Here is a 9,364-nt window from a genome sequence, read left to right on the forward strand (position 1 = left end):
TCTGCCTCCGCTGAGAGAAATTAGTCTGTACATATTTTTTTGTCTGCATCACCCCATGGCATCCTCTCAAACACCCCCATGGGTCCCCAGATCCCACTTTTGAAACCGCAGCTCTAACGATCATTTAATACACAGCTTCGTCTTTCAACTTGTACGCCGTAATTGCCTGTCTCGTCGTCCATCTGCAGGAGAACAGGTAGTTGGCCGTGTTTCATTGCTGTACTTTGCCCCACCCACCAGCAGCTCAGCCCTCCTGTGTAACCCCTGATTGGCTGAGGGGATTGCAGGTCCTGGACTGAGCGCTGTGCTCGGAGCTGCGCGTCCGCCAGTGTGCACCAGTGAAGCGAGAGGAGCGCTTGTTGGAGTCAACTAGACAGCCTACTGGCAACGAGTGGTGAAATATTTTTTTCTGCCTCAACCAGCCTGGATATAGGGTACTGTGCTTCTACTTTGCTGCAGCCCAGCATGAGACGCATTCTGTACATACACTAGGCTCCTGCATCGTTTCCTCCCAACTGGCTTTTGGCTACGGATTTTTATTTTTTCATGTTGAATGGACTAATTATCGGGCAGCCTTTTCCAAGTGAGATACGAGGAAATTAATTACTAAGTAAAAAGCTCCAAGACTCGCAGACGGGATGAAAGACTAAATCTGCTGGAAATAAAAAAGGTAACCGGGACTTCAGTGATGAGACATGTCTGCAATCGCACCCATGTTCTTTAGGCAAAAATAGCCGGACTTAAGCTGTTGAATAATTATCTGACTGGAGATTCTTTAAGCTTCTTCCATCACATATGCAGTTTGAAAGCAGATAGCCGAAGAGGACATTGTATCACTGCTTTGTAATATCTCACAGAGCAAGGTGTTTATCCGAAATCTTAAGTATTGTCTGGCATCAAGGCGGAGAATTTAACAAGGACTTTTTGAACATCGTTACTTCAAATTGTGTGGACTTGCTCACAGGAATTCTCATTCCCTCCATTCACTTGAAAATGGACAGTTCATCCTATGAGTCATGTGTAAGACCAGTTCTGCCGCTTGAGAAGAACTGCATGGATTTACACCACTAAATCACTGTTGTGAGGAGATTCAGCATGTTCCCACAGATCTGTCGTTCCCAATGTCTCGCCCGCTGCAGTAGACCGGAGGATGTGCTGTGCCTGAGAAGAGTAAAATAGGCTGGAGCACTTGTAACAATTATAGCTTTCACACCATGATATAATTTTTTACACACAAGAGCTATTTGTCATCCTAACACTTTTTCTGGACATTTAAATGAAATGATTCATTTGGAACATTTTTCCTGTTTCCTCTGACGTGTAGACCTGTGCGTAATAATCAAGCTCTTTTTTAGGCAGAGAAAACTCAACAGGTACAATGCAAACCAAGGAGATGGAATTAATACAATTAATTGCTTTGTGGCTCTTATTTTGGGTCGGGGCTGAAGCTGTTATCAACCTAAAGTATGGAATAAACGAAGAGATGAAGCCCGGGTCAGTAATTGGAAACGTGACAAAGGACGCACTAAAGCAAGGATTTCAGATCGCACTGCAGCCCCCGTACTTGAGGGTTATTTCAAATTCAGAACCACGATGGGTGGAACTCAGTCCAGCCGGAATCCTTACAACCCAAATGAAAATAGATCGAGACGTAGTTTGTCGACAGAACCCAAAGTGCATTATTTCCCTAGAAGTGATGTCAAACTCTATGGAGATCTGTGTCATCAAAGTAGAAATTGAGGATTTAAACGATAATGCACCCAGATTCCCAACGAGCCACATTGACATTGAAATTTCTGAGAATGCCTCCCCTGGTACCAGGTTTCCCCTAGAGGGGGCAAGCGACCCGGACTCGGGGATCTTCGGAGTTCAATCATATTCCATCACCCCGAATGAGCTTTTCGGACTAGAAATCAAGACCAGAGGGGACGGCTCCAAAATTGCTGAGCTTGTTGTGCAAAAATCGTTAGACAGGGAGACCCAGTCCCACTATTCATATGAAATAAGTGCAGAAGATGGAGGAGACCCTCCTAAAATAGGCGCGGTCCAGTTAAATATCAAGGTGATTGATTCTAATGACAACAACCCTGTCTTTGACGAGTCAGTGTATACTGTTAATGTGATGGAGAATTCCCCTATCAATACATTAGTCATAGATTTGAATGCAACGGATCCCGACGAGGGTCCTAATGGAGAGGTTGTGTACACGTTTAACAGTTACGTCACCGAAAAAACGAGGGATGCGTTTAAAATTGACTCCAGAACCGGAATCATCACAGTCAACGGTATTTTGGATTATGAAACAAGCCAAATATTCGAGATTGACATCCAGGCCAAAGATTTAGGTCCCAACTCTATCCCAGCTCACTGCAAAGTCACAGTAAACGTGATGGACACGAACGATAACCCACCTATCATCAGTTTACTCTCACTGAACACAGAGATGGTGGAAGTTAGTGAAAACGCGCAGCGTGGATATGTAATTGCGCTGGTGAGGGTGTCAGATAAGGATTCAGGGGCAAACGGCAAAGTGCAGTGCAGGCTACAGGGCAACGTTCCGTTCAGACTTCAAGAATATGAGAGCTTCTCCACTATACTTGTTGACGGCAGGCTGGACAGAGAGCAAAAGGACACATACAACCTGACTATCCAAGCGGAGGATAGTGGCTCGCCTCCTTTACGCGCCACAAAATCTTTGGTTGTGAAAGTCTCAGATGAAAATGACAACCCTCCCCACTTCATTAAACCACATTATCAAGAGATGGTGATGGAAAACAACCTCCCGGGTTCGTGCCTGCTTGCAGTATCAGCTGAAGACCCGGATTTGGGCATGAATGGCACAGTTTCCTACTCCATAGTCCCCGGTGAGATTAAGCACATGGATGTAAACACATATGTTAGCATAAACCCATCAGGCCGCATTTACTCCATGAGATCATTCGACCATGAATACACAAGGACTTTTGATTTCAAAGTGTTAGCCAGAGACAATGGTAATCCCTCCTTATCAAGTAACGCCACAGTGCGTATTGTTGTCTTGGATGTCAACGACAACACACCTGTTATGACAAACCCTCCCCTAGTAAATGGCACAGCAGAGGTTTCCATCCCAAGAAATGCTGGGGTGGGTTACATGGTGACACAAGTGAAAGCAGACGACTACGATGAGGGGGAGAACGGCCGGCTGACCTATACCATCTCAGAGGGGGACAGGGCTTTCTTTGAAATCGACCAGGTGAACGGAGAGGTGCGCTCCACTAGGATGTTTGGAGAAAACGCCAAGCCCAACTACGAGATCACAGTGGTGGCGAGGGACCACGGCAAGCCCTCCCTGTCTGCCTCGGCCTACATCGTGGTGTACCTCTCTCCAGACCTGAATGCACAGGAGCCTATTGGACCTGTCAACCTGTCCCTCATCTTCATCATCGCCCTGGGCTCTATCGCCGCCATCCTGTTTGTCACCATGATATTTGTGGCGGTCAAGTGCAAGAGGGACAACAAGGAGATCCGGACGTACAACTGCAGGTACTGACTAAATCTGTCGTGTGTGTATTTGTATGTGTATGTGTGTGTGCATATGAGAGAGTGAAGGTGTGCCCGTGCCAGCGATCGTGCCTGAAACGGCGAGTTGTTGTGAGTGCATTGCTTTTTATCGTGCAGCATGTAGAGGCCCGAGTGTGAGGACTGCAGATTTATTTTTTTCCAAAAGCTGAAAGTGAGGTAGACGATAAAGCCGACTGCTTTAAATCAGATACATTCTGCTGAGGCCCACTGTTCCGTGTTGAGGAAACGCAATTGATTGATTTAATCCACCCATTGTAACCAATTGACTCATAAATATGACGGTTCAACTGTCATGTTCAATTTGCGGGTGTGTTGCCGGACAATTAACGTCCCACTGGTTCAATAGCAGTCCCAGACATTTATTATTTAACGTCCACCATGGCTGATTGGCTGTTATCAGATCTAATCCGGTGTGATTATACACACTTCTCTGTAGGATCACTCACTTATTCCTCTGCTTTCATCTGCAGCAAGGGTAATTGTGAGTAATAAAATGAAATAAAAATAAATAGCAACATTTAAAAGTGTAGCAAAAATCATGTATATCAAATCATTATGAACTCTTTACCCAGTTTCCTGGAAAGTAACAGATTATTATTTTCCGGTCCTTTTGAATATTGAACCTTCTGTTGTTCATCAATCTGAACATCAACTATGGCTTTGATTTCCCTGTGCCACATTTCCACTATAAATTTACATATAGATTGGATTTGAAAATGTAACCTGCAGCTATAATCATATTTAGCTCTAAACATAAATGTGTTAATTCAAAGTTAACTTGGGCTTTTTTTTATAAAAAATATTCTAAAATTCCACAAGTTTTGTTCAGATTTTATATCTCAATATAGATTGAGATGTGTGTTTTTATTTTATTCTCATTAAACGTTTTAATTGAATTCGTCACAAGTACTTTTCAACATTATTTTGATTTGCAGATTTTCAAATTCAAATTATTATTCTCTCTCTAGTAGCTCAACCTTACCTTAACATTGTTAGATGAAGAATCCACATCTCTTTGCATGATTATAGTATAAAAAAAACACCTGATTTGATCCAGAAAGACCCTCGTGTTGACATTTTGATCACAACACAGCTTCTTTATGCATTATAATATTTTGTACATAATCTTTACTTTTTGTTCCTTGTCCAAACAATTGCAGAAAACTACAACTTCCAAATGTAAAACAGCTCTGAGTACTTTACTTTGCTAGTGTGAGCCCATTTGGTTGCTTTAATCAGCACTGATGTGTTCTGCTTCTCAGTCGGCACCTTGCATATGAGGAGCAGTTATCTCCAATTTATTGCTTGTCCTCAGTCAGTCTGTCTGAATCTGAACATTTCCCCTCCCAGATTTCAATTGTGGGCACATAGAGAGACAACATGTTACAATGATAAATGAAAAAGAGATTGAGTATTTTCTGCTCTCGCAGCTGCCCATTTTCCTTCCTCTGAATCAAAGGGGAGCAGAATGGGGGAGGGAGATGTTTTGAAGATGCAATCTAAAAGAAAAATGAAAACGAACTACGCTGCTGCGTCTTAGCCAGTGTGATTTTAGAAGCGGCACAGGATTAGAGGCACATTTTAGTGAGGAGTAGAGGCCAGTTGGGCCTGGGATAGCAGAACATGTTCAAGGAGCAGGAACAGAGACATTCCATAAATGGTAATTTAATGGGTAACTTAATATTTGTTGTGGGCTTTCACATAAAATAAACCATATGCTCTGTGCTGTAAGGTTAAAAATGGCCTACTCCAGAGTTTGAAGTTATACAGATGGTGAAAAACATCACAAATGATATGGAATATGTTAAGTGAGGTTTGTAGTCATCACCATGGAGAACTCAGCATCTGTTCTCCTGTGAAAAACTGCAAGGCTCTGTGAAGAATGGATATTTCCCCCACTCTGAGAATCCTTTGATAAAACATGGCTGTGTTGCTCATTTGCTCTTATTAAAGTCAAAATACTCAGTTCAAGTTTGCAGCAGCCACTGAGAGCAGCTAAATGAATTTGAATCTGCAGTTCTCGTGCACTCCGAGCTGCTAGTGGGCTCGCCTGATAATGAAAGAAGAAATGAAATTAGTGTGGGTTGTGTGCTTTGAATATGATTGCATATACCGGTAGTGCTGCTCAGTACCAGTGTGTTCGTGTGCTTTGCTTCTGTGGTTTTGGCATGTTTGCATATTGTTTGCCTGTTTGTGACATTTCGATTATTGAGCATGCAAATGCAAACAAACAAGGGAAAGCAGCTCCATGCAGGCCGGGTGTGGGGAATCACTTAAGTGTGCTGTTCCACCCCTGGACACGAGCAATGAGCGCTTGTCTGGCACCCATGGTCGAGTAGCACCAAAGCTGGCATGGCGGGCGCGCTCTTTGACCGTGTGGACAGGGGTGGCTAAGGCAGAACACTGCTTTATTGAGTCTGTTCAGTTTCTTCTACTTGCGCAGGGTGGCGGAGTACTCTTATGGCAACCAGAAGAAGTCCAGCAAGAAGAAGAAGCTGAACAAGAACGACATCCGCCTGGTGCCACGTGACGTCGAGGAAACGGACAAGATGAATGTGGTGAGTTGCTCGTCTCTCACCTCCTCGCTCAACTACTTCGACTACCACCAGCAGAGCCTGCCGCTGGGCTGCAGGCGCTCCGAGAGCACCTTCCTCAACGTGGAGAACCAGAACTCACGCAATGCAGCTCCCAACCATGGCTATCAGCACCCGTTCACTGGGCAGGGTCACCAGCAGCCAGACCTCATCATCAACGGCATGCCACTGCCAGAGGTGAGATACAATCCGCTGTGCTCTGTCCTAAATCCTTGGCTGGGCTGCTGTGGGTGTTAAGGGGAGAGGAAAAGGGTTTTAAAATGGGTTCTCATGACTAAACATGAATAAACACTTAGCATTATTAGATTCCGTCTTTAATTAATTATATTTAATAGCTCTCTTTTATCATGCTGAATCCTAAGAATGAGCAGTAGAGAAGCAATTCAAAACCTATCATCACATCCCAAGGTCTAGTGACATTTCGCATTCCATCGTGACACAGATTATAATGTCAGTGAAATGTCCACCTGTTATTGATGGAACACCGAGCTATCTCAAATGGCACGTGTGTCGTTCTGTCAGTGGATGTGAGTGGAATCCTTCACAGCATTTTAAGCCACAGAGACATTGAGGCTGACCTGTGACTGAGAGAGCGCTTCACCAAGCAGAATTTACAGGCCTGACGAAGTGGATTATTTGGCCCTTCTAACTCCACTTGTTTTCTTTATTTTTTTATTTGTTGGTGCTGAGCTATTGCAAAATGAACAGCGGGTTTGAGAAGCTGCCAGATGTATTGACCCGTCTAATCAGCTCCCCCACACGTCATCTCAGGTGCTAGCTAACAAGAATAATCATTGCTTAAATGCTTTATCTTTGTGTTGTCCATTTGGCTGCAGTATTACCGCATGGCCGCTCTGCACAGCCAGCCATTGAATTACCCTGACATACCATGCATGGCTCCAGCAGAGCAGTGAAAGACTATTCTGCCTGACAGAGTGTGTGCAGCCCGGCTGATCTTTAGTTTATAGATTTACCTATGTATAAACCGGTCTATTGGAGTCTTTGGGAAACCTTTCTCTTTGTGACCCACTTGTCCTTGATCCCATGGGGGAAAGGGGAATTTATGTTTGTGTGTGAGGGGGAAATGAATTATTGTGCTTGTGTTTGTTTAAGAATGTGCATGATGCTCACTCCTATAGACAGCAGCTCCACACACACACACACACACACACACACACACACACACACACACACACACACACACACACACACACACACACACACACACACACACACACACTTGTAATTGATGACTCCAATCTCCGTTTGACATTCAGTGAGAAGAAGGTGGAGGGGAAGGGGGATTGGAAGTGTGGGTCTTAAAACAAGAAACACAAGATGGATATTGATGTATTGACTGGATGATACAGAGAGATCCAGGCAGCGGTGGATCCTGAGGGGTCAATGAGACCTACTTACAGGCATGCTGATTTACTGGGCCTGTCTGAGCTGGATCTGACTGAGTCTGTGTGTAAGTAACACAGGTGGAAGGGATGAGAGATGTTATGGGGGGCTGTGCTGTGGCGTTATCCTCTCAGTGCAGGCAGAGGTGGGGGATTCAGCAGGTACACGCAGTGACCCGTATGCTGTGATTGTATTTGCTGGTAGGTAGTGCTATGCGGGTCACCAGCAACCTTTGCTCAGCCAAGAAAATGTGCACAAAGAGATCACCAAACGTTGTAAAAAAATAACTCCAGCAAGCATCCTGTCTCTGTGGCTTAACATTCCAATAAAAGCACATTTGCCGCAGGATTAGCAGAGACTTTATTTGTTTCAGCTAATGAAAAAGTGGAGAGGGAGACAAATAGGGCTGAAGATTGATTTAGATGATTCCATATGCAGAGCTTGGAGAGGTCTTGATAGAGCTGTGTGAGGGCAGATAGTGAGATAAGTAGGGGAGAAGTGAGCGAGGGTGAATGAGTCTTAGTGCCAGGTGTCTGAGCCTCCACCACGTTTCTCATTCGCTTAGAGGCAGATGATTGGCTTGATAGAGGCCGGGCCTGTTTAGCATGCAGCTTCCATTGCTGTCCGCCTTGCCCATGATGTTGACAAACATCTCTTTGACCCAGCCTGTGCACATTTTCCCCTGGACTAAGAAGAAGATCATTTGTGTGTGTGTGTGTGTGTGTGTGTGTGTGTGTGTGTGTGTGTGTGTGTGTGTGTGTGTGTGTGTGTGTGTGATACTTCGTGAGAAATAGTGTTATATAGCGAGGGAATGCCTTGTACCTCCAACGACTGCTCAACAACAGTTGTAATNNNNTACACACACACACACACACACACACACACACACACACACACACACACACACACACACACACACACACACACACACACACACACACACACACAAAAGACACACACCTTAAACCCACAAACACATCTCATCAGGACAGTGTCCTCCCCCTCAGTTATTGTTGCTTCCTAGCAGTGGGGTCCCTCTCTTTCTCTCTGTGTGTGTGTGTGTGTGTGTGTGTGTGTGAGTGTGTGAGTGATACTTCGTGAGAAATAGTGTTATATAGCGAGGGAATGCCTTGTACCTCCAACGACTGCTCAACAACAGTTGTAATTTCTTCTCCTGCCCATTGTGGCATTTGCAAAAAGGCAGAAGCTCTATAATATTCACAAGTGTTGCTCTTAAATATAAAATGTGTTCAGTATAATTGCAATGCCATTTATAGCACAAACAAACAGCAGTAAAATGCTAATTGCTTTGTTACAATGTGCAAGCTTGGGCTTGAAACCACTTGACTCCACAAGTCCTACACCCAGATCACATTGACTGGCTAATACACACGAGTGGCTACACTGTTGTGATTACCAAGGCTGCTTTGTCCCCAAAAAAAATGTTTTCATTCTGAGGGCGACCTCATAATTATCCATGATTCATTTATCCACGGCGGAAGAGCTTTTTGTTTTTACACCGGGGCAGGATGATAACTGTTTGTTTATGTTCTAAACGTAGATTAAAATGATCATAGCCATCAAAATGTGGATAGAGGTCGGATTAGGTTTGTTAATGGAGGTAGAGAGGATATGGAGTGGGCTCACGTCTATATGTAAATTGTGTTTTTGATCAATGCAAAATTCTCCTCCATTGTTAGTTTATGTGGGGCAGCGAACATCCTGCCTATGTCAAAGCAGCTAAACTCAAGCTTTTCCTGCTTCAGACAAAGCATGCTGGCACACACACGTACACACACACA

At 44.3% G+C, this 9,364-nt stretch overlaps 2 protein-coding genes across 8 annotated transcripts in view; both read left to right on the forward strand.

The window, feature by feature from the left end:
• The window catches only part of LOC104966470 (low-density lipoprotein receptor-related protein 1B-like), a 1,038,955-nt gene that overhangs the window by 504,520 nt on the left and 525,071 nt on the right, over positions 1-9,364 (forward strand). The gene's annotated exons all lie outside the window — the stretch shown is intronic.
• The window catches only part of pcdh19 (protocadherin 19), a 56,312-nt gene continuing 47,292 nt past the window's right edge, over positions 345-9,364 (forward strand). For 2 of the 7 annotated variants that reach the window (XM_010794925.1, XM_010794926.1), the window contains exons 1-2: positions 345-3,525; positions 5,990-6,335. In XM_010794925.1, the coding sequence (XP_010793227.1) occupies positions 1,379-3,525; positions 5,990-6,335 (2,493 nt within the window). In that variant the 5' untranslated portion in view covers positions 345-1,378. The remainder of the gene's footprint in view (positions 3,526-5,989; positions 6,336-9,364) is intronic. The other 5 variants (XM_010794929.1, XM_010794930.1, XM_010794927.1 and 2 more) reach the window with 3 other exon arrangements.

The sequence above is a fragment of the Notothenia coriiceps genome, unplaced genomic scaffold (assembly GCF_000735185.1).
Source record: "Notothenia coriiceps isolate Sejong01 unplaced genomic scaffold, NC01 NC01_scaffold00037246, whole genome shotgun sequence".
In the NCBI taxonomy this organism is placed as follows: Eukaryota; Metazoa; Chordata; class Actinopteri; order Perciformes; family Nototheniidae; genus Notothenia; species Notothenia coriiceps.